The sequence below is a fragment of the Antedon bifida genome, chromosome 2 (assembly GCF_963402885.1).
Source record: "Antedon bifida chromosome 2, ecAntBifi1.1, whole genome shotgun sequence".
In the NCBI taxonomy this organism is placed as follows: domain Eukaryota; kingdom Metazoa; phylum Echinodermata; class Crinoidea; order Comatulida; family Antedonidae; genus Antedon; species Antedon bifida.
The window spans coordinates 7,962,589-7,987,743 of record NC_136227.1 but is presented as its reverse complement, the minus strand read 5'-3'; the positions used below and the strand labels follow the sequence as shown (position 1 = coordinate 7,987,743).

Below are 25,155 nucleotides of genomic sequence, written 5' to 3'. Positions count from 1 at the left end.
TCCATAATTTAATACAGTATTCAATCTAAAATGTGCCATACAATATACACATGTTAATCTACTCAAATCTTACGATCTCATAAATCATACTGTACAAAAAATAATTGTTAATATTAAAGCCCCCTTCCCTACGTTTTTTAGATCTAATTTAAGATCACAAACTATATTTAATGTAAAAATAATACTATATGGTCCTATTGCGATAACTTTTTTCGTCTTTAAACGGTTAAAAATGTGAAAAATAAGTCGATTCTAATAATTATAGCGGCCCGCTATAAATCCCAAAATGCATTGCGCGCGGATTTATATTTTTATTTTTCACCTGTAATTCGCCCACTTTTCGATCGATCGTGAGGCCAAAACAAATGGAAGACTCCTAACTTTTCAGCGAAAATACCGGGTTTTCCCCAATTTGTATCAACGGAGTCTGGCAAAAATAGAAAGACAATTAATGCAGCAACTATACAACGTCAGGCTAGGTATATCACTAGCGTATGATGTTCGTACGTTACCGATGTTTACCAGCTAGGCCTACAAAACTAAGCCTAGCTAGGCTAGGCCTAAGACCGTCCACGAGAGGTCGATCGCCGCGAGCTACTTAGGTAGTGCATTGTTTCTCACTTTTTATCATAATTTACCATAAAACGTACATTTAAGACAAGGAATGACATGATTTAATGTTTTTAAAGTGATATATATGTATTATTTTCCAAAAAACGTCCACAATTGCAGGGAAGGGGTCTTTAAACAATGATCATATAACAATATGTATTGAAAATAGTTTATTTTAAAATAATATCAGGTTCTCTTTTCCAAATCAAGAATCATATACAGTAACGGAGAGGAGTTTGATGCTGTAATGCTCTGTCTACACTATCAAACTTTATGTGACAACAAAATGTGATGTGCCTATGGACACTAATCCTATCACTACCATATTTGGACATACTGTATCACTACCATATTTGGGCACATCACACTTTTTAGTCAAACTAGTTTGATAGTGTTAACATAGCCTAAGTAATTATTAAAGATTTGTGGGTTTACAATTACAGTAGGTCCAAAGATACTGTAGATATTGATATGCTGTGTATGTCGCGTGCTAGTAAGAAGAGTTTAGTATCGTTCATACACAAATAAATAGCTCCCTCCAGTCTACATGTACCCTATTAAACATTCTAAAGAATATGAACAGTTGATTGATTGAATGGACCTTAATTGATGACATTCAATACAATGAAAATTAACAATACATCACTTGTAATGTGTTTATGTTTAAACAAGTACAGTATTCAATTGTGGCATAGTACAATACAGTACACAGTATACACATAGTAAACACACAATTAAAATCATTTATTCATTGTGTAGTAGAGTATACAATGACCTACAAAGAGTAAGGCCTAATAAAAGTACATGAACAATTAAAAACATTCATAGAAAATAAAAAGAATAATTATTAACTGTCTCGTGCATGGTTTCTTCAGTCTTTTTAGTCAAAAATTGAGGACCCACCAGTGACTGTATAAATCAGCCCGCGATATTTCTTTTCATATAAGTTGGGGACCCCTTATGATAAGTCACAAAATAAACATGAATATTCATATCCATAAGGTGTGACGTAAGAATTGACCAACTACAATTCTTTAATACAAACGCTTTCTGACAAGCAGTCTGTGAAGTGGAGTGGATTAGACTATGGACTGTGTATGTCGATGTAATGTATGGGGTTTGAATCCCATGAGTAACTTCTTGGGAGAGAGATTATTTTTAGAGGGTTAGGTTAAATTTATATTAGGAACTTAAAGTGAAGTAGTTCGTCTATCTTTCAGTTTCACACTAGGAGTCCCCAACTTATGCACACAAAAAAAAATCGTGTTCAGCTCAGTGTTCTGATGTTAACATCTCAACAGGTTATTTTTAAAATGTTACTAAAATATAATAATCGAATTATTTGAAATTTATCAACTTGACAGTTACTGTACTGTCAGTCACACACAAAACTTGTAACTGATAACTATAAGAAAACATGATAGATTACAAAACATTAAATGAATGTAACCCGACACTAAAAAATACTGTATTCAGGGTGTGATTGGCAACCTATCTAGCTTATTCCCAATGGACTTCACTAATCCTTAGAGATAGACCATGTAAATAAAATTATGTCAATGAAATTGACAGAATTGTTATTTATGAGAGTTATTAATACTAGATTTAGGATCTGTTTCCGTTACATAGCGCCCGAATAAACCATTCATTTATTTATAGGTCAACAGCATTTCTGCTCCTAAATAAACCGTTTAGATTTGTGGTTGTTATATAATTAATGCTCCAAAAAAGGAATGCGATCCGGCGGTTCAACATTCAAGATACTAGTTACAGCTTTCAATAACCGCTACTTTGTGTTGCAGCAATACCGGTTAAATGGCGTTCTAACACCGAATCAATTGTGTTTTCAACCGTTATTTTCAGGCTGCCATTTAAACTGGTTATTAAAAATTTGGTCTGTTTCTGCTGCCAAGAAATTGGGGTTAATTTTATTCACACGATTTAATAATTGGTTCTTTTTTCGCAGCACAAACACTAACAGGACCAATTTATGTTTCTGGACACTTAATTTGAAGCTTTTCAAAAAGGAGTCAGAGGAGAAGGAAATATCTGACTACATCTTGTATATTTTTGTGGACAAAACCAGACAACTACTTTACACAAAAAAATCAACAAACTTGTGACATTTTATCTACCTATGTTTACAAATCTCATTGTAAGTAATTAGCTACAGTACTTTGCACCCAGTGAGAGAGTCCTTATTTATCTAGTGAGATTTTCCCCATGGCTAGACTGATGAATTGGATACACTTGAAATCAACCTCAACTGAAGGTTTTATCAACAATATTTTCAACCTACTGAATGGCTGGCAGATTCAATTCAACTAGATACAATACTGTACACTCATGCTCTGAAGTGAAAGATTGACATTTTTGTGGAGGTGTTTCCAAAAATTAAATGAACAAAAATTTAAAGTGAAAAGTGTTTTTAATACCCTAGTACAACAAACGATTGGTACAGTGAGTAAACAGTAATAAAAATATAGATTCTATTATGTTATTCCTTAGCAGTATGACCATTTACACACAACACGGAGTGGACGGGTGATTTCCGCTCAGGATAGATAAAGATTCTATGTGGGACAAGCTACAGTACACGGTTTTCCACTTCCCGTTACTGCTTGTAATGTCATGTAAATTGCCCTTTAAAATTATGCAAATGGCTTAAAAATGTAAGGGGTGCTTGTGCCAACTGGGCCCTCATATGGACAGATACAATGTATAATGTTGGTGCAGTATCAGTGTCCTTCAATTTATTTCTGTTACGGTTTTTATACTGCCAAATACTTCACTATAGACTGGACTAGAATTAACGTTACATATTCAGTAAAAGTATTAATAATCATTTTACTTCTTAGTAATTAAGGAAACATAAATTTATAACACCAATATACAGTATAGGCCTAACAATGCATTGTGTGTATTCAGCCTTGATATAAATGAATATAATATAACAGTACACCCTGAAATCTACAGTTTTATACTAACTTTACAGTAACAGATGTGAACAACGACTTGTGAAATATCAAAACCAACAATTATCTGTCTGCAGTTATTAAAATCCAACAGTACTGCACTGTACATGGTACAGTACAGTAAACATACAGTACTACCCGCACAGTTAGTTATTAATATTTCCAACCAATGCATAGATCTATATGGGTCTGTATGTACTGTACACCTACCTGAAGGGGCAAAAAAGATAATTATCTGGGCACTTCAAAACCAACTGTTTATAATAATACTAATCCAAGTCTGTCTGTTGAACATGCATTAATTGGTGTTATCAGTCGTGTGAGCCTGGAGTACTCGTAGCCATATGATATCCACGATTGTCTCTTAGATCCACCCGCTTCAATGGGCACAGCACAGGTAAATGAGCCAGAATACCAGGCTGAATCAAATGAGCGAGAAAACACCATGGCCAGCATAATATAATTGTAACGCTTGAGCGATCACTGTGTATAATGACACTTCATGCTTGACTGACACTGATGAAGTGGGCGGGGCTTAAATGCTATGTTATTGTTTACTGCAGGTACTGTGGCACCTTGATTTTATCTGCAGTAAAGTCAATTGGTTTCATTAGTATTAATTAAAGACACAATTCCCTGCAATTTTGGACGCTTTTAAAATGATTAAACCAGGTATTCCTTGTACTTACTACGTTGTTCTATGGTTAATTACAAACATTCCGAATCTAACCCTCCTTATTTCTCCAGGAGCCTCACAATTTTCATACAATCTGAATGTACCCAAAATGTAGGTTGCATCGAACATTTTCTACCCTAGGCCAGTATTGTACTGTATGCTCTCATACCTAGCCGGGTAATAGCCATAAGGTATGAACTGTAGATAGGCCTAGTCTTAATATTCTCAAACACACCTCTCTAATGATCACTTTAGACTAGCCCATACCATTCCTCTTCAGAAAAGACTCCACTACCAACTTGGTTTTCTTACTTTCAAAACTCTTAATCTTCTTGCTCCTCAAGGCTTATGCCATCTCCTCACTAAAATTATTGCCAATGGGAGGATGACTACTCTTCAAAAAAAAAGGAAATCTTCACATTCCTAAACCCTTTCTTGACATTTTCAAACTCTCCTTCAGCTACAAGGCCCCTCATTTCTACAATGATCTTCCTCTATCTATCCGCAATTCCTTATCCTTTTCCTCTTTCAAAACTAGACTTATGACTTTTCTCAAAACTATGTAATCCTTTTCCAGAATTTAAATTGTAAAATAGTAGATCTAAATATTTATTATATATATTATATATTTTTCCTTAATTAAACATTTCAGTTATTTTCTATATTTCAAATTTTCTTATTCAGATTTTTAGTCTTATGTAATTAATTTTATTTTTTGGTTTTTGTTTTTGTTTTTCTTTTCTGTTTTTGTTGTATTTTGTATTGTAGATCTGTTCTGAGGGTCCGAAATGATCAGCAAATGCTGGATGGATCACCCTCATTAAATATGGTTAAAATAAAAAAATTAAAAATTACAGTACAGTACATACAATCTAAACTCTCTGTTCACAGTATCTACTGTGTGGCCTTAACAGACGTTTCATAGAACTTCAGAACTCTGAAATGTACAGGTACTATAATGTACAGTAGAGCTTATTCATCTAAAATCAAAGGATCTACAGTACATAATTTACCCATAATTATGGCATTCTAAAGCCCATGCCTTCTAGCTTTTCATATTTAATGATTAGAGAAATCCTATTTAGTTATACAGTAATCAATAAGAAAGGCATTGAAATATGCAGTGTTACAGTACAATCAGTTCACACACAGTGTACTATAGTAGTTAACACATTGTACTTTTACTACCATCTTTAGACCACCTTGTTATACCATACAGTTCACATTAGCATTGCAAGATTTTAGAGAGCCAGCTATTTTATTTACTGTATTTATTCGAATAAATGCCCTAGGGCGTTTTTTTTTCGGGAGGGATTTAGAGGGGCGTTTATCCAAGGGAGGCTTTTATTTAAATGTGGTATATAAAGTGTATTATCAATTCTGTATTAATTTGTTTCCTTCGAACATCATGTGCTCATAATTTAAAATGATTGACTATTTCCAAAGACAAGCCAACCATTATAAACTGTTCTAAACCATAACTATCATTTTTTGTGTTCCCATTGTTTTATTCATATGACCGTGAAATTATATTATTATGACATTTCACATTCAAAAACAAAAATGGTTAAGAATACAATTTTATACAATGATAATGTAGTTCAATGTTCACAACATTTATTTTTTAATTGAACTGAATCTTTATGAGTGCAATGGTACAAATAAGTTCATGAGGTAAAAGATGAATGGTTATATTTAACATCATTTCATCTTTAACCAAAATAAATAATTTGTTGAAGTAAAAAAATATTTATAACTTGTTTTACACATGTAATTTTAATGAAAGGCTAGGCCAAGGCCTCCATTAAAAAAAACAGCGCTCAAATGTTGGCAGTTACACAACAGGTTGATTTCAAAAGCGATCAAGAGCCTACTGTAGCCTCCTGTCGCGTATTCCAGTAGCTCATAATTGTAACAAAACTGCATAACAATATTGCACGCGCATACCAAAATTGTCTTAATGGCCTAAGTTCAATGGAATAGTTATTGAATATCATGTGACCCACAATCCTTCAATCAAATGACAAGAATCTATTCATGTGCATTATATAGTAATATTGGACAAATTACAATACTATGGAAACCATTTGGTTTTTATTCTTATTCTGTAGTGTAATAAAGTTTAAACAATTTTGAAAGATTTTTTCACACCTGTTCCGGCATGGTTCCGGTAAGGCGCTGGCAAACCAAATAGAGCGTCAATGTTTCGTTTTCACATTTAATTATTTGCGACTACACATATAGATTGGCACATTTCCACATGGAGCGGCGTGAAAACGAAGCATACGTTTGATTTGATGTGTCACCGCCGGACCTGAACCTGGACGAAGTACAGTAGGTGTGAAAGATGCTTTAGTCTGGATTTACTAAATGCTTACAATTTACAAGCTTTCAGACATTCCTACTGTACAAGAAGAAAAAGAAAAAAATGCTCATTCCAGAGTTATTCAGTTTTAAATTCATTTCATGATATATCATCTTGATAGTGTAGATGATGATAGGTGTACAGTAGATCATTATTCATGACTCAATTCCAATGTCTTATAATAATATCCTGGATTTATATAGCGCCTAATGTTGTGAAACCTGTTAGCGCTGAACATTATTACCCCAGTAAATTTTTTTTAATGAAAACAAGTATGGAAACATACTCCCATAATGCAGCTAGTAATCTGTGCAAAGTTGTGTGTTGATCTAACTGGGTTCCCTTTTATACACCTGGGTGGAGAGAGGCAAACGCAAGTAAAGTATCTTGCCTAAGGATACAAGCAATGCCGTGAGAGATGTAATACAGTATAAATCATTGTACAATCATCAAACTTCCCTACTGTACCGATCTAAAAAGTTAAGAAATTTACTTTGAACAATCATGGAATTTGATGAAAAGATTTATAATGAAAAAACATCGTTGAATACCGAAGTAGTTTGGTAAGAGCAGGCTGCTTTTATATTAACAAGCTAAAATAACATTTAAAACTTTACACCTTGAACTAGGGTGCGAATTCAAGTGTATCTTTTATCCTCTAGTGAAAAAGTGTTTATTTAATTTGAGGTGAGAAAACTTTACACCTAATAACTTTACAAAGAAAATTCAAATCTAAAAATCAAGTTAGATCTTAAAAATTAACGTCCCTGAAGCATCCATGCATGGGTGCACAGGAATTTTCTACCCCTACCTGGTTTTGTGTTTGCATCAGGTTTATAAATTCTTTTTTGAAAGAAAACAAATCGATGGGAGGAGCAGAAAGTATTAAACAGTAAATTTCATATTGGGTTTTTGTGCAATTTTGTAGCTATGCAAAATTCAAATTGCTAAAAAAAATATATCACTTTAGTATGTGGTCTTGTTTCCGAAAAAAATGATTAAACCATGTGAATATCAACCTCAAATTCTTAGCAGCAGGAACATGATAAATTTCTAATTAAACCAGTTAAATGGCAGCCTGTGAAAGTTAACAATTAAAAACAGTCAATTGATTGCATGTTTTAATGCCATTCAACCAGTTATCGCAAATTGCAACTACTACTACTGGACGCCTTCATTGCATCACATTTTGGGTAAAGTTAACATTTTCGACAACGACTACCCAGTAAGGACAAATTAAAAAGAACTGAAATGCAGTACATACAAATTTTACTTTTTATACTGTAGTTCATTCATCTCTTAGCAGCAAAAATAGACAGTGCTGTGCGGTATGTTGTTACATTGAACGTCCCAACACAAATGTACAGTAATGTAGAGTTAGTAAACAGTATGTTGATGTGTAGAGTACTAACTATACTAGGTGGATGTATACTTAGGGAATACTAAAATCCTTGAAAGTTTTGTGTACAATAGGGATACTGTACTGACTGACAACATTAAAATACCAAGTATTTATCTAGTTAGTGAATTGAAATAATGGTTATTGAACCTATTACTTAAACTAAAGCCATAAGTCTTTCATTTGGCTGGCACCCCAGAACATGCTAACTAACATTACAATAACATAAAACCAGAACATCCTCTGTAGTCAGCCATTCCAAACCGATAACAATTTTAATTTTGGCACAAAAGTACCTGTATGATCTGCATAATGATTTCTCTAAAGGACAGTTTATGCATTCTAGAAATTTAGATACGAAGTGGAAGAGCATGACACTACAGATTAATGCAATGGGAATATAACGAAATTCAATAGCGATACCAAAATGTAACTGCTACTTTACTGTACATACTGTAGGTGTGAATGGCATGCAAGAAAGAGGTTTGATATGATTTTACTGTTTAGTATAGGACATTGCACCAAGTGTAAACGGTAGTCTATAGAATTATAATAAGGTCCAACCTATAATATAACTAATCTTTTGTGATGGTCAGGATGATGATAATTACTCTTTGGTTTGCATGCATTATATCACTCATTATCTTTTTATCCTTATTTCTAAAGATACACCCACTTCAAATACTGAATCACTTGATGATCAATAAATATAAAATAATCCCAAGGTTGTGGTGTAAATAAATACTGCAGAATTAAAATATCAATTTTACAGTCTGAACTCAGTACAGTACACTCTGTATTTTAACTACACTGTATTCAGTACAGCTGGAATGCATGGAATTTGTCCATTTCAAATTATTATTATTATTATCATATTAATAATAAAGACAATGTTTTTGTTAAGTACAGTAGTTAGTGTCAATGAAAAATAAATAATTCTTTAAATAATATTTTTAAAGATATTGACAAATTATCCCCCTGAATTTTGTTAATGTAATTTCAATGCCACAAAAAACTCTACCTACTGTACAACAGTAAAAAAAATTCACTTTGACCAAAAATGGGTTCGAAAAAGAAAATGTATGATAAATTTTGTCTTTTTGTTCTCAGAGGATCTAGTTTGTGTGTTTAACAAAGAATTCTATTGTAAACACAATTTTACATTGAATTCAATTATTAATATCTCAGAGGTCAAAGTCAAGGTCATTGCAATTGTTGAGATAATTTACTGAACTAAAGTAATTTAATAACAAAATTAATTTAATAATATGACTGCTATGCTCACGCTAAGGTCACAAATTTTCATTTAGCAAAACTGGCAAAAGGTCGCCGATTTTTTTCAAACTCCCGTTTTCAAACTAACACGATTTCCAACTAGTCACATGCACATAGTAAGCAACGGGAATCTTGTTTTAATTCACTTGAGTGATGCAAAAAAACATGTTGTCGATAGGCAAGTCGCGCAATATCCCTACATTGTGAGGAATATACATTGCGATCACTGGGCTGGCTGCAGCAGTGTTGTGATTTATGGAAAACTTTATTTAGAGCCAGGCCCAGGCCAGGACAAAAAATATTGCTGTAAAATGTTCTTAAAAGATTGGCCTGAATTTGTTGTCTTTTACGCTCGACTGGTCACGATTGTTTATCATCTCTGCAAGATTATCATTAGTATTAGTAAGCAAAGACCAAAAACTCACAGGCTGATGGATGTGTCCTACTACTAGGCCTAGACAAGGCTGAAACGACCTGAAACATTCACATTCCTGTTGTCTTTTAAAAATATACTAAAGGACGGTGACCACGTGTGAATGAATGTTTTAAATTGGATTTTTAAAAAAAGATTCGGTTCAATATTAATTACAAACAAACAACAAAATTGTAGGTGATATAGGCCTAGGTACAGTATATACAGGCCTAGAAGTGACTGACTGAACTGTCTGGATGATCGGGTCGAGGTGGTGCTCACACCACCACCACACCAGAGTCGCACTTGGTTGTAGGCCTACTATACTCACAAATCACTCACTGTCAGGCTGCTGACTGCGATGTGACTGCTGGGAGAGGGAGGAGTACAAGTACCTATACGCAAAAAGCTAAAATGTAATAAATAAGACAAAGAAAGAACACTTACACAAAAAAATAGACGAACACAAACTTGCTTTAAATGTATTTCCTACAATTAAGCGAAAATCAGACTTAAAAATATCAGTTTGTTTGAATTGCCTTTTTAGTTAGGTTCGCAAAATGTGTAGGCTACGTGTGTCGTCAGGGCGTCGCGCTAAACTTTTTAATTAAGTTTCCGGAAATAATTTTGTTGCATGCATATCCATCCATGCAGAGCGCAATGTTTTTATGTTTCAAGAGAGGGGGCTATACTAATATTAATAATTTGGCATCTTCACTCTATTATTATTAATAATCCAAATACCGTATTATCGAATAAATAAATAAATTCGCCCCGCTTTGAATAACCGCCCCCTCGAATTAACGTCATCCACCATAGAACATCATTTGGAATAAACGTCATCGCCCTCGAATAAACTCCTCGGTTTGACTGCCATAATCTATAAATTACCAAGCATTTTGATTTTTTACCGTATTTTATCACTTTTTTGATATTAATTGTGTTGTATTTTTTCATATCTAGTGTGTATTTATTTGATTATACATGAACTAGCAGTAACCCGTGCCCCGGACGGTCTTTTTCCGCCTTACTATAATAAAAGCGCACTCTGATAAAAGTAATTTGACAAATTATTAAAATAAAAACAAACTGTAAAAAAAAAATCGGAACTATTTACAGCCATTGATTTTGTTATAACCCCTTCACTTTGAAATAATTTATATGTAAGCTAAAAAATGAAAGTAAGAAAGGAACTTTTGACTGTTCAGACTTTACGAAAATAAAAGACGCTAAAGAGAAAAATTGTGCTGTGTGAATTAGATGATGCGCGCACTTTACAATAGTATAAAATGCCAAACTATATTATTTTGGGTGTTTTTTGTGGTGTATTAATTATTTTGATACATAATTATATAGATAAAGTAAACAAGTGGACATTTAATCGAATAAAAAACACATTGGTGCGGAATTTTTAATTTGTTTTCATTCATCAATCAAACTATTTGGAATCGTTGTGTTTGTGTTTGTTAATTTTTTATTCGTTTACAATATTTTTTTTTTATTTCAATGTTTTTGATATTTTGCAATGTTTTTTGTGTGGGAGAATATACCTATTTGATTTTTTTTATAATTAAATTGGGAAGAGTAGAGTGGTGAAAACCACCTCCTACCGTCGGCTGAAATAGCCAAACCAGATATACCCTCCCTCTATCGATTGTTCTTTTGATTCTGAAATGATTTAGTTGTTATCTTTCAACTTTAAACGGTCACTGCCATTGGATACAATTGTTTTTACTAGCAGATATCCTCATCTTTATAAAGTAGTGAATGGTAATATAGCAATAACAGAAAAAACATGAGTTAGAAGGAAAATGTGAGAAACTACAGAAAACATGGATGATGAGGACAGAGAAGACAAAGAAGACGGCAAAAACAAAAAAGCATAATAACGTGCGGATGTTTTATAGTTTAGTTGATAACGTTGTTTTTAGTCGGTTGCAACGCGACTCTACAGCTCACTATGTCGGTCGATTGGTCGGTTGGTCGGTCGGTCGGTTGGTCGGTAAACACTAACTTGAGCACGCGGCTGCAGCCATGCATATGACCTTGTTATATTACTTGTTAAAACAACTGTAATTGAAACGTAAAAACGTTGTAGATAGATGATAATGTTTACAGAACAACACGTGCTATGCCACAGTGACAGTACTTGTTAGTATAATTATAGATACATATTCCACATCTTTTGCGCTTTGCAGGTCTATCATGAAATTTATCTGAATCTGATCATTTTATTTTATTCCTCTTCAACATCGAACCCGTAAACTTCTGCTTGATAAGCAGATGTCATAACCATGGATAGCGTCCAGGTGGTAGTTGCATGTATTGCCGATATTACAAACCGTTGAAATTCTATGATAGGCCAAAACAAAAATTGTAAATGCCAATTTACAACAGGAGTAATAATCAAAGCTGTTTTTTTAAATAATAATAATATTTATTCAATGCAAACAGTTGACATAAATGTACGATTACCGGTGAGACTATTCTTATGTTGGTCAAACAAATTAGATTTTCAAAGATAACAAAACACGGTTTTCTTGCGTTATTGTTTTCAGAATATAGGCCTGGTAATTCATTTATTCATGGACAAACACAATAAAACATACACATGGTTTAAAATTATTTTTGTTTGTTCAAAGTTAAAAATTCACATAAAAATATAAAAATGAGTTTAAAAGGTTAAAATTTTGTAAAATACAATTAAAACACATCATTTAAAATACAGATAAAATACATAGTTTAAAATACAAAATACAAGCAAGATTGGTGTGTGTAAGGGTATAGCATAAAATGATCAACATTTCCAATGTTCATTGAATTATCTCGTTGCAGTAGGGAGAAACGAGTTTCTTATTCTATTGGTTTTCCATCTTGGGTACACTTAAACGCCCTGACTTACTAAAGACAAGGCAATGGTGGACAGTAAGTCAGAAAGTGACAGTAAAGCAGGTTTTGAAGCATTATTATCAACATTAAAAATAAACCCAGACATTCTGTTTGCCCTAGAAATGGCATCATTTATATGTTCATTCCAGGATAATTTGTTGTCGAGATCGAGTGAGATATTTGTGTGAAGAGACAGTGAGAAGAGGTGGACCATTATAGAAGTAAGTGTGAGAAATGTAGATTTTCGTCCGAGTAACATGCATCACCTTTGTCTTCTTTGAGTTAAAGGACATAGAATTAGCTAACGACCACTGGTGTACTAAATAAAGATCAGATTGAAGGATTGTAGAGTCGGTATCTGAGTGAATGGATCTATAAATGAGAAGATCATCAGCAAAGAGCACAGAAGTAGAGTTCAGAGCTAGTAGAGTTGATGTCATTTACAAATAAGTTGAATAAAAGAGGACCTAAAACGCTGCTTTGTGGGACTCCAGATGTGACCATACCTTTCAAAGAAACGTTACCGGCGAATCGAACACTTTGGGTTCTGTGGATTAAAAAAGATGAAATCCAATGCCATAAGTGTCTGCAAATATTATATTGTTGAGAGATTTTCTTAAGTAGGAGATCATGAGGAAGTTTATCAAAGGCCTTTGACATGTCCAAAAAATACAGCATCAATGATGGGAGGTTGTGACTTGTCAAGAATTGATGTGAGGAGATGGTCTTTTTTACAATTTTCTCAAGACACTTGCAGATGATTGAAGTAAGGGCTACTGGGCGATAGTTTGACAAAGTGGATGCATCACCAGATCAACTTCTGCATGTTTCCACTGGAGGGGAAGAGTTCTAGAGTTAAGAGATTGCGAGGAAATAGAACACAGAGGATAAGAAATAGGCAAAGAAAAAGCCTGAAGAAGACAAGCTGAAAAGTAATCAGAACCAGGTGAAGCAAATGAGGAGAATGTAGAGAGAGCATCAGCAACATCTTTATGAGTAAATTCAATGTTATCCAATGGAGGAGAGGATGGAGATTGGATACTGCAAGCAGGAGGTGTGGATGGAAGGAGATTAGGAGGATTAAAAACAGAGGAAAAGTATTAATCTTGGCGGTGCATTACGTCATCGGCCTTTAATTCCAAGTATAGATTCGACTTTATACCATATGTTACTGGCCAGTAGACTAGTGCCCCGATAGGTAGTAACCGTCAGAAGCTAAAAGATGAGGTATGATCTCACCGTTACGTAAAAAGTTTGAGTTATCACAGAAGTATACATTTGGTGCGTGACGCAGTTGTCTCATTTTATGTTTTAGATACTAGTAAGTGTTAATTAGTTCGACCTTGAAGTTTAGCGGTCCAGCACGCGGCAGTCAGAGCGAAATTGTGCACTTGGTGTTGCTGTGTCTATTAGCAAACTAGATGATTTTAGATATGTTTTCTCCATAAAATTGCGTTTCTGAATAAATTATGTCAACATTTGTACATACTGTGGTCACCTTCCTTGTAACACTGGTCAGTCTAACTAATTACTTGTACTCTCGTCGTTCTATGTTTGGAACGACATATGATACTTACAAATAATTTTTTGAATTGAGGGTTAGTAACCGCGTATACGAACGGGTTCAGCGTGGAATTTAACCAGAGTAGGTAGTTGAGGAACTTCCGGTTTCACCAGCCGCAGGTACCGTACATAATTGAAATGTTGAACGGGAGCCAACAGATGCACAATACAGTCACAAGAGCAACTAACATGATGATTGACTTGCGATGAACAAATGGTTGAGATGGTGTGGTGTTGTGGTTGGATCTAGATCTGCTTGTGGAAACTGAGCCTAGGCCTATTTGTTGAGTATTGTGATGTCGTAGCCGTCTATGAAGATTTATATACACCAATGTGTTTAAATATATTAAACATATAAATGGTATAATAAATGTTATTAATACAAATATAATATTCAAAGCGGCATCAGATATTGTTACAGTACACATATCGGCATCTGCCTGTGGAAGTTCTTGGCAGCCAATACGGTCATCCCATAAAGCTAAATCCACAGCAAATATCAAGGTAATTATCCATCCAGTAGCAGACATGGCAGCTGCTCTACGATGTGTTTGAAAACGATTATACTCCGCACCCTTTTTCAACACCCAATATCGGTCTAAACTGATCAACAGAATCATCCAAACTGATTGTTGACAAGCTGTAAAGTCAATCAAAATCCACAGTTTACAAGCAAATTTAGTCCAGTGTCCATGATAAATATAGACGTTGTACAGCGGCAGCGAAACACATCCAACAAGAAGGTCAGAGATGCTTAAGTTGAGCACCAAAAGGTTTGCCGGTTTGGAGTTTATTTTCTTTTCTACCAACCAAGCAACAATCACAATAATGTTACCACAAACTGTTATGATCACCATAAGCCATGAAAATATGTCTCCGATAGAAAAGTTCAAAGTGTACTCTTCATTTGTTAATTGCGATTTATTTAACTTCTCAGAAGTTTCTACAGAAGTTGAGAATAAAACGTTCAGCAAAGTATCGTTTAACGTCGTTTCATTCTCCATTGCTGATTCTTTTTCTCGTAGGTTGTGTTTTTGTGTACAAACCGTCAGTGCGATCTCTGCCACAAAAGTAGTGGTAAACCCAAAAAAGATACCATTTTATACGAGAGTTGTAATGAAGGAAACTTACAGGTAAGCAGACTCATTGGCTGTTCAACGTCACGTGATTGTTTGTAATCGCCATATACAGTCTCATCCGATAATACGTTATTAATGTAGGCAGCCTATACGTCAACATCTTGCATCGAACAACATTATTTAAAAAAAATAAAAAAAACTTATTTTCTTTTCTACCAACCAAGCAACAATCACAATAATGTTACCACAAACTGTTATGATCACCATAAGCCATGAAAATATGTCTCCGATAGTAAAGTTCAAAGTGTACTCTTCATTTGTTAATTGCGATTTATTTAACTTCTGCGATTTATTTAACTTCTACGTTAACTTTAACTATACGTCAACATCTTGCATCGAACAACAACATTATTTAAAAAAAAAAAAACTGGATAGTTATTTTAACGTCACTAGTTTATACATTTTTTTAAAAACATACATTATAAACATGTTACTGTATACAGTTTTAAATAGGCGTTAGTGTATTTTGATTTTTTTTTATCTCATCTTTTTTTTTAAATTTAATGTTTTTAAAATTAATTTATTTTAAATTTTTAACCTTTCTAGCAATTCAGTTCAATTCAATCTTTATTTATTTCGATTAAAAAACATGAATACAATAAAAAAGCTCAAAATAGGTTGTAAAATAGTAACGAGTAGGCCTACAGTTAATAGTTGAAATGGGAAATATTATACCCCTTTCACACCAAAAGCAAAACTCCGGAGACACTCCGGAGTTGACGCCCCGCTGTTTGGTGTGAAAGGTAAAATCAAGCAACTCCGATCCGGAGTTTAAAACTGCGGGGTTGAACAGCTGAACATTCTCCGGAGAGTGAACTGCAGGGACACCCCGGTGTTTTGGTGTGAAAGGTACCCGGAACATCAAACTCCGGAGTGTTTCGGGTCAAAAGGTCATCCTCACACGATCACTCATTGCTTTAGTTTTATTTCAAAATACATTAAATATTTGTACAAAATATATAACGGGTATAAAAAATAATAAGTAGTATCAATAAAACATTATATTACTTCTGAGACTTTTGAAAGTAATTATTAAATTAAAAATATTGTTAATTAAAATGATTCTAATGATCGTCGCTATGTAAACAAACAAAATAGAGCGCGACATTTACAATTTCATTTTATAAACCCCGGTGTTGCTAGGTTGGTGTGAAAGGGGTATCTCCGGAGTTTCTCGACGTTTTGAATGGTCATAAACCCCGGGGTGTGTCTCCGGAGATCACTCCGGAGTTTTGGTGTGAAAGGGGATATAAGTAAATTATAGTATATACGTTTATTCAAGAGTAAAAGGGTGTAGATATGTATACATCATACACGATATAGTTTTGTTGTTTTTATTTGATTGAACTATACATTTTCAGTAAGTCCGTTTTGCCAAAAAGCTTGGTAAATGCTAATTCTTGTGTGTGTGTGCGTGTGTGATCTATTAATTCATTAGTGATCAAATTGATTAGTTATTGAGTGTAATGATTTGCGTCATTAGAAATCGAATAATTCGGTATTCATTTAAATGACCAATTAGGGCCTATATATAATTGAACATACCTATCACGATTATTGTCTGTTCCTTGACTCTAAAGATCTGTATAATTATGTCAAGCAATTATATACCTTTTATGCTATTATTTCAAACAAACAATTAAATTAATCTGGAAATATACATATTAGATTATAATATGTAGAATAATGAAGGGGTAGGCGAGGTCACAGCTGGCAATTAAGATGAATATATTCGAATAAAGAAAAATTTTGAAAATCATGGCTTACTAATAATAAAAAAAGCCTGTATATGACTCATGACATCGAGGATGCACACGGAGAGCAGGAGGTTTGCAATATGTGGGCTCAGCACTATGAGGAGTTATTGAACTATATATGTTGATGATTATATTAATGCTAATAAGAGTACTGGTTTTCCCCATATTTAAGTTGATGAAGTTAAAAAGCATGTACTTAACATTAAACGTAGAAAGGCTGCAGGGGTTGACTCTATTTCTGCTGAACATTTTATTTTTACAAGTTTTTATTCTTTTGTCTTTATGATTTAATGCTATGATTCGTCATGGATATGTTCCACCATCCATGACTAAAGTTATTTTAGTCCCATTATTAAAAATAAGACTGGTGATATCAAGTCAAAAAATAATTATCGTCCGATTGCTTTAGCCTTTGTTTCCTCTGATGTTTTTTAGTGCATTTTAGTTGATTTATGCAATGATTCTTTAGTTACTAATGATCGACAATTTGCTTTTAAACCTAATCACTCTATACTACGGATGTGTATTTTAATCTTGAAATATCTGTTGAGTATTACAATCGTAACGGCAGTCATGTGTGTGTTTGTTTTTTAGATGCCTCAAAGGCTTTTGATCGTGTTTGTCATTAGATTATTGTATATACTTATATCTCGTAATGTGCATATTGACATTGTCCGTGTTCTTGTTTGTTGGTATTTTAATCAAAGATTTGCTGTTAAGTGGGTTAATTGTGTTTCATATGATTTTTCTATTAGCAATGGTGTTCGGCATGGTAGGGTTCTTTCACCTTTACTGTACAATGTTTATGTTGATGACTTGACTGAAAATCTTTCTAATTCTAGATATGAATGTGAAATAAATATGGTCCTTCTAGCTCCTTCTATCACTGCACCACACTCTATTGATGAGTGCGAATACTTTGCTAAGGACCATAACATTTGGTACAATACTAAAAAGACTATGTGTATTACTTTTTTTCCTTCAAATAATTTTAATCCTATTGTTTCCTTCTGTGGCAATCAGCTTAATGTTGTTAGGAATATTATGTATCCTGGTCATTTTTTATGTTTTAATCTAAGTGATAATATGAATATTCGTAAACAGTATCGTGCTTTGTGTATTAGATCTAATGTTTTGTGTCGTAAATTGTCGAAGTGTTCTGATTCTGTTAAAGTTTATTTGTTCAAATCTTATTGTATGAGTTTCTACTGTTGTACTCTTTGGTTTAATTTCACTAAGCGAGCTTTTAATTCCCTTAAAGTGTCTTTGCGCATGTTGTTGAATATGAGTACATTTTGTAGTGCTTCCTATGTTTGTTAAATTTGGTATGCCTATATTTGGTGAATTTTTGCGTAAGCTATTTATGGTTTTATGTCACGTATTAGTATGTCTAATAATTTGAATTCAAAATTGTATGTCAGCTGGTCTGACATTTTATATTAGATTTTTTATAATACTCATACAGTATATGTATTTTTATACCTTTTGTATGTTTTTGCTATGCATTTTATTTGCGAAATAAAGTTTTATAAAAAAATACCTATAATTCGTAGTCCACAGATACAAACGAATAATTTATGAATTATAGTTAATAAGTCCTGTCCGCAACTCATTCCACAGTGTACGTGTATTATAAGTCTAAAATTCCAAAATACAGGTAGTACATTGGCATGTAACTACTTTCTGCACATGTGCGTCATCTTATAAAAAATAGAAAAGGAAAATTTATTTCCATCGAAAATCAAACGCAGGCTACAGAAACATAACCGTGTTGAAATTCAAACAAACATTGTAATAAAAAACTAGGCAATGAAAATAGGTCTAATCTCGTGGAAATGCAAACCTTTTCTACTTACAACAGTTAAAAATACAGGAGGCCACAAGACAGCCGGGGATATACTGTGGGACATTCCATTTTATTTCAACAACTTTACATTTTCTTTATTCTTATCTCCCTTATTTCCATTATTGTAATACAGTACTATATTTTGGCAGCTGAATCTAAGAAATTGGTATATTGATTTTTTTTAAAAAACCCAAATAAATGAAATTAAATTACAAAAAGGTGTTGCTATAGTCAATGCCGCCCCTTTTGCAATGCAAATATGGTTTTAAAAACATCAAAATCAATCATTTTAAGTATATACTGTACAGCAAATATATGTACTTTTAACGTTGTAACATATAAACGAGAGGGAAAAATATGCTTTAAAAATATCATATTTATAACAGAGTATGATAATAAGGGTGGGACGAACCCACACAAGACAAAAGAAAGTAATGAATATAATTATTTGAGAACGACACATTTACAACAACGAAATGAAGTATTCGTTTCATGAATGTTAAAGCGAAAACGTGATAAACGTTTATTTAAGTTATTTTAAATGTCATTGCTTGATATAATTAGTACATATAAATAGAATAATAGACTAATGTATATATTATATACATTAGTCTATCCGGTAATAATCTATTCAGTTATGTAACTTCTTGCTACAAATATTTATTTAAAAAACAAACTTACATTACAAAGCAAGATTGATTTTTTTAATGCGTTTCATCTGTTTTCTTAGACATATTCTTTTTTAGATGACGTTGTCAATTTAATATAATAGAACTGATTTGATAAATTGCCTGACGCTTTCAATTCGCGCGAACAAATGGAGTAAAGAATGTATTATTGTTATTTACGATTCATGATTTACCATTTTTTTTCTGTTGGCGATATTGGTAATGTATTTTTTCAACTTGAATGGAGATATTGGTCATTTATTTTCATAATTATGATATGATAGGCAATGGTAATAGAAAGTTTTGTTATTTCTGAGTGCTTTATAATACCGAAAGTGTGCTGCTTGACAAATTCATTCATTTGCTAAACATGAAAATTATAATAATATGGGGCTACACAAGTATACAGATTAGAAATGTGAGTTAAAATGGCATAATATCACTATAAAATGAAACAATAAAATGAGAAAAACACACGATATTTAATATACTATTTGATTTTCGAAATTATTGTTTAATTATCTTGTATACATCAGAGAATAGATTCATCAGGTTTGTTTGAAATCCAGAGAAGTAATATTAGTTTGTGATTTGGTCTATAGAAAACCAACACATACGGACTCTGTTTGACCGGATGAACTCTGTTGTAACGAAACCCGAGGACAGGAAAATTGAGGAAGAAAGGATTCGCGCTGCTCTTAAGATCTGTGGCTACCCGGAGTGGACCATGAATAAAGTCAAAGACAATATGGACTTAAAAACAAAAACAACGACTAATAAATCCAAAGCCCTATCTCCTGAGGATAAAAGCAGAGGCATGGTTGTGTTGCCTTATGTCAACGGGATCTCCGAACGCATCCAACGGACTTTAAAAAAGCACAAAGTCCAATCATCCAAGAATTGTGGGAACGTGTCATAGAAAAAGAGGCTCTGGACACCGATAGGCCAGCGAAAGATAAAGATGAATCAGTATCAGAGGAAAGTGAGGAGAGTGACGAAGATGACGATGAGGAAAGTGAGCCAAAAAAAGATAAACAAAAGAAACAAGGAAAGATAACAACTTTTATGAATGCTCCAGCTAGCTCCAGCGTAGGCCTTCAAGTGGTTAAAGAGAAAGAAAATAACAAGAAAGAAGAGGAACAAGCTGAGCCAGAAATCTCACCTTCGATGCCGGGAACGAAAAGAAGACGCAAAGCAAGTAAAAATAAGAATGACGGACAAAAGAAATAATGTTGTAGACACACCAATCTAAAAAGTGTATAATAGTGTCTATGATATTACATATTACAGATACCAACAACCATTTTGTATGTATTTTAAGATCCACCGCATGTATATTACAGTATGTATGTGTGTGTGTATACTTTACATATAGACAAATGAGTTAGCTGTTTGGTGTATACAATTTAATTAATTTATCAGCTATAACATATAGATGGATAAAGCAAGCATTATTGCGTCTCTATAGACGTAAGAGGCGTACGTAACATAGATAAACAAAGGCAGATACGTAATTGGTGTCAAGACCAAAAGGCTGACATTGTACTTATACAAGAAACACACCTTACACCTGACTTATTTGACAAATTTAATTTAGTTTGGAACAGTACTAGTTTGAAGCATACATAGCACTGGTTTTTCAAATAGTGCAGGGGTATCAATAATATTCTTAAATGAATTCAATTTTAAGATTACTAACGAATGTATCGATAAAAATGGAAGATATATAATTCTAAATGTTGAAATTAATGGTAAAATGCATGTTTTTGTAAACGTATATGCTCCTAACAATTATAAATTAAGAAGCTCATATTTCAGAAAGTTAAATGAGACAATTTTGGATATTGTTGACTTAAATAACGATATAATTATTATCGGTGGTGACTTCAATTGTATTTTGGACAGAAAATGGGACCAAAAGAACAGTAAAGACAGAAAAGATACATCTGTTTTTACACTTAAACATTTTATTAAAAAGCTTAATTTAAAAGATGCCTGGAGAAATAAAAATACAGAAAAAATACAATATACCTGGCGTAGGAAATCTAAGCAAACTGACAGACGGCTTGACTACTGGTTGACTTCTAAACAAATTCTTGATCACGATGACGTAATATCATGTGATATAAGACCAGCTATCTTGACAGATCATCAAGCAATTTCAATTAAAATCAGTTTTGATGAGTCCAAAAGAGGCCCAGGCTATTGGAAATTTAATTGCAAAATACTGATTACCAAAACTATAATTATTACAAATGTAATTAAAAAACCCCAAACCAATGAAAATAACCTTAGCCCAGATGTATTATGGGAATTATTAAAAGCCAAAATTAAAGACGTTTCAATCTACTGTGGTAAAAAAATCAATAAAGAAAAAGAAATAAAAAAACTAAATGATTCTTTATTAAATAATGACTGTATTGCCAATGAGAGCATAGAAGCAAAAATTTAAAAAAAACAACAAAAAAGCTGAAAAATATTTATGATAATGAATCAAAAGGTGCTTAGCCTATATACGTTCAAGAATAAAATGGATTGAAGAGGGCGAACGTAGCACTAAATATTTTCTTAGTCTGGAAAAAAATAAGGGGGAAAAAACCAAATCAAATGTCTACAAAACGAGAAGGGTATAGTACTAACAAAGACAACGGAAATCCTTTGTGAGGAAGTTAGATTTTATAGACATCTATATAATATGCAAATAAGGGTATATCCCGTAAACAAATAAACACTTACCTAGATAAATCAAATGTAACGAGTTTAACTGAAGAAGAAAAGGGGATATGTGAAGGTATTGTCACACTAAATGAATGTACCAATGCAATTAAGAAAATGTAATTAAATAAAACTCCCGGATGTGATGGCTTGACCGTTGAGTTATATTTACATTTCTGAGATGACATTAAACACATTGTTTGTGACGCTCTAAATGAATGTTATTTTAACAATGAAATTAGTTCTACACAGAAACGTGGTATTATAAGCCTATTATACAAAGAAGGTGATAAAAAATTGCTAGAAAACTGGCGTCCTATCACTTTATTAAATACAGACTACACAATTTTAACTCAAATTCTATGTATAAGACTTCATAAAGTAATTGAAAATGTAGTTGATAATGACCAAAAAAGGTACATTGAAGGACGTTTCGCTGGAGAAAACGTCCGTCTAATTAATGATATTCTGCAATATACAACAGAAGAACCAATCGAAGGAGCTATTCTATCCCTTGATTTTAGAAAAGCCTTTGATTCTGTAAATAGAGATTTTATGTTTAAGGTACTAAACAAATTTAATTTTGGAGACTCCTTTTTAAAATGGGTAAATACAATTTATAGTAAAACTGAATGTTTTATTGTTAATAAAAGTTTTGAAATGGAATGCGGAATAAGACAGGGTTGCCCATTGTCGGCGTTACTCTTTATTTTAGTAGTAGAAATTATGGCGTGTAATATAAGAAAAGATAAATGCATTGCACATCTGGCAGATGACACTGTACTCTTTGTGGGAAATGAAAAAAGTATAGAGATTGGTTTAAATATTGTTAATAAGTTTGGTAAAGTGTCTGGTATGAATTTGAATATAAAAAAACCAACGCTATATGGATTGGCAAAAATATAAACAAAATCGAAAAACCATGCAGTCTAAATTGGGTTAATGAACCAATTAAGATTTTGGGTATTTATGTGAAAAAATGCAGTGAATTAAACTGGGATAGTAAGATGGCAAACTTAGAAATGCTACTCAATAAATGGAAAGGAAGAAACCTTACCCTTTTTGGCAAAGTTACCATTTAAAAAAGTTTAGCTTTGTCTAAACTAACATACAATGCATGTATAATAGATGTACCGGATGATGTTATTTTAAAAATAAATAAATTGATATATAACTTTTTATGGAATGGAAAAACAGAAAAAATAAAAACTTTAATCGGTAAAATGATTAAAGGGGGCAGAGGTATGCCTGATTTCGCATTACAGATAAACGCTCTGAAAATGATATTGGCAAGAAAATTACTGTGTAGAAAACACGTAAGATGGAAAATCTTACCACTATACTATTTTAACAAATTTGGAAACGAACAACTAATTTTAAGTATGTAATTTATATACTTTCTATAAACATTTATACAGTGAACACCCTATTGATACAGCCAAGGCTGAGGAGGTTTTAAAGGGGGCTAAACTAACAACTTTAGCTGAAAGTGATAAATTAAAAATAGAAGGGAAACTCACATTTGAAGAAGTAAGTAAAGTCCTCAAACAAATGAAACATAACAAAAGTCCTGGCACAGATGGTTTTTCAGTAGAGTTTTTTAAAGTTTTTTGGAAAAGTCTGGGACAATTTGTTGTTAACTCATTAAATTATGCATTCGATACAGGTCATCTCTCAATAAGTCAAACACAGGGCTTAATAACACTATTACCTAAATCTGATAAACCACGTGAATTGATTCAAAACTGGAGACCTATTTCACTTTTAAATGTTGTATATAAGATTGCCTCATCATGTATAGCCGAAAGAATAAAATGTGTTTTAAATCTTCTAATTAATGAGGAACAACAAGGTTTCATGAAGGGTAGATATATTGGTGAATGTACTAGAACAATGTACGACATCCTTGTTTACACCAAATTACGTAATATTCCTGGTCTTGTGTTAACGATTGATTTTGAAAAGGCTTTTGACACGGTTTCCCACACTTTTATGAAAAAAATCCTTTTAAACTATAATTTTGGTGATGATATTCTAAGGTGGATTGACATTTTTTATAACGAATGTAAATCAAGTGTTCTTGTAAATGGATACCCAACACCTTTCTTTAATATACAAAGAGGATGTCGTCAAGGCGACCCTCTTTCACCATATTTATTTATTTTATGTATTGAGGTGTTAGCACAAAATATCAGATCAAATGAGTACATGAAAGGTATTAATGTAGAAGGCACCGAGTTTAAAATCAGTATGTACGCTGACGATGCCACTATATACATTGATGGCTCAGAAAATAGTATGCTAGAAGCATTTAAAGAGTTAGATAGTTTTTACAACATATCTGGTTTAAAGGTTAACTACCAAAAAACATGTGCTATGTGGATTGGGAGCAAAACGCATTGTAAAGAAAGAATTTGTAAAGAAAAAGATTTCTATTGGCCAGATGATGGACACTTATGTATTCTTGGCATCATGTATTGTGTTGACTATACTCAAATGCCAGAACTAAATTATATTAAATGTATGACATCTATACAAAAATCACTAGCCCAATGGTCAAAAAGATATCTCACGCCTCTTGGAAGGCTTACTATTGTAAAATCTCTAATTATTCCAAAAATAAACCATATAATTCTAACCATGCCAAACCCCAATAAAAATGTTGTTGCAAAGCTCAATATATTACTTTTTAAATTTATTTGGAAATCTAGTGAGAAAATAAGTAGAAAACAAATTTGTAAAGATCACAGTCAAGGCGGTTTTAATATGGTTCAAATAGAAGATTTTTTTCAGTCCTTAAAGTTAACATGGACCCGGAGATACATGTTTTCTTCGAGTAAATGGAAATCTCTTTCTAATTTTTT

At 32.9% G+C, this 25,155-nt stretch overlaps 2 protein-coding genes across 3 annotated transcripts in view; both read right to left on the bottom strand.

The window, feature by feature from the left end:
- The window catches only part of LOC144836155 (uncharacterized), a 55,460-nt gene extending 45,176 nt beyond the window's left edge, over positions 1-10,284 (bottom strand). The window contains exon 1 of one of the 2 annotated variants that reach the window (XM_078691366.1): positions 10,162-10,284. The gene's annotated coding sequence lies outside the window, so the exon portion shown is untranslated. Of the gene's footprint in view, positions 1-3,797; positions 4,411-10,161 lie in introns of those variants that run through there. The other variant, XM_078691365.1, reaches the window with a different exon arrangement.
- A 3,669-nt stretch (positions 10,285-13,953) lies between these two features.
- Positions 13,954-15,170, bottom strand: LOC144835399 (histamine H3 receptor-like). Its single transcript, XM_078690484.1, has 4 exons — positions 14,586-15,170; positions 14,337-14,525; positions 14,181-14,264; positions 13,954-14,061 (listed from the first exon to the last, which is right to left on the bottom strand). The coding sequence occupies exons 1-4, from the start codon at positions 15,168-15,170 to the stop codon at positions 13,954-13,956; spliced, it is 966 nt and encodes a 321-aa protein (XP_078546610.1).
- Between the last annotated feature and the right edge of the window lie 9,985 nt (positions 15,171-25,155).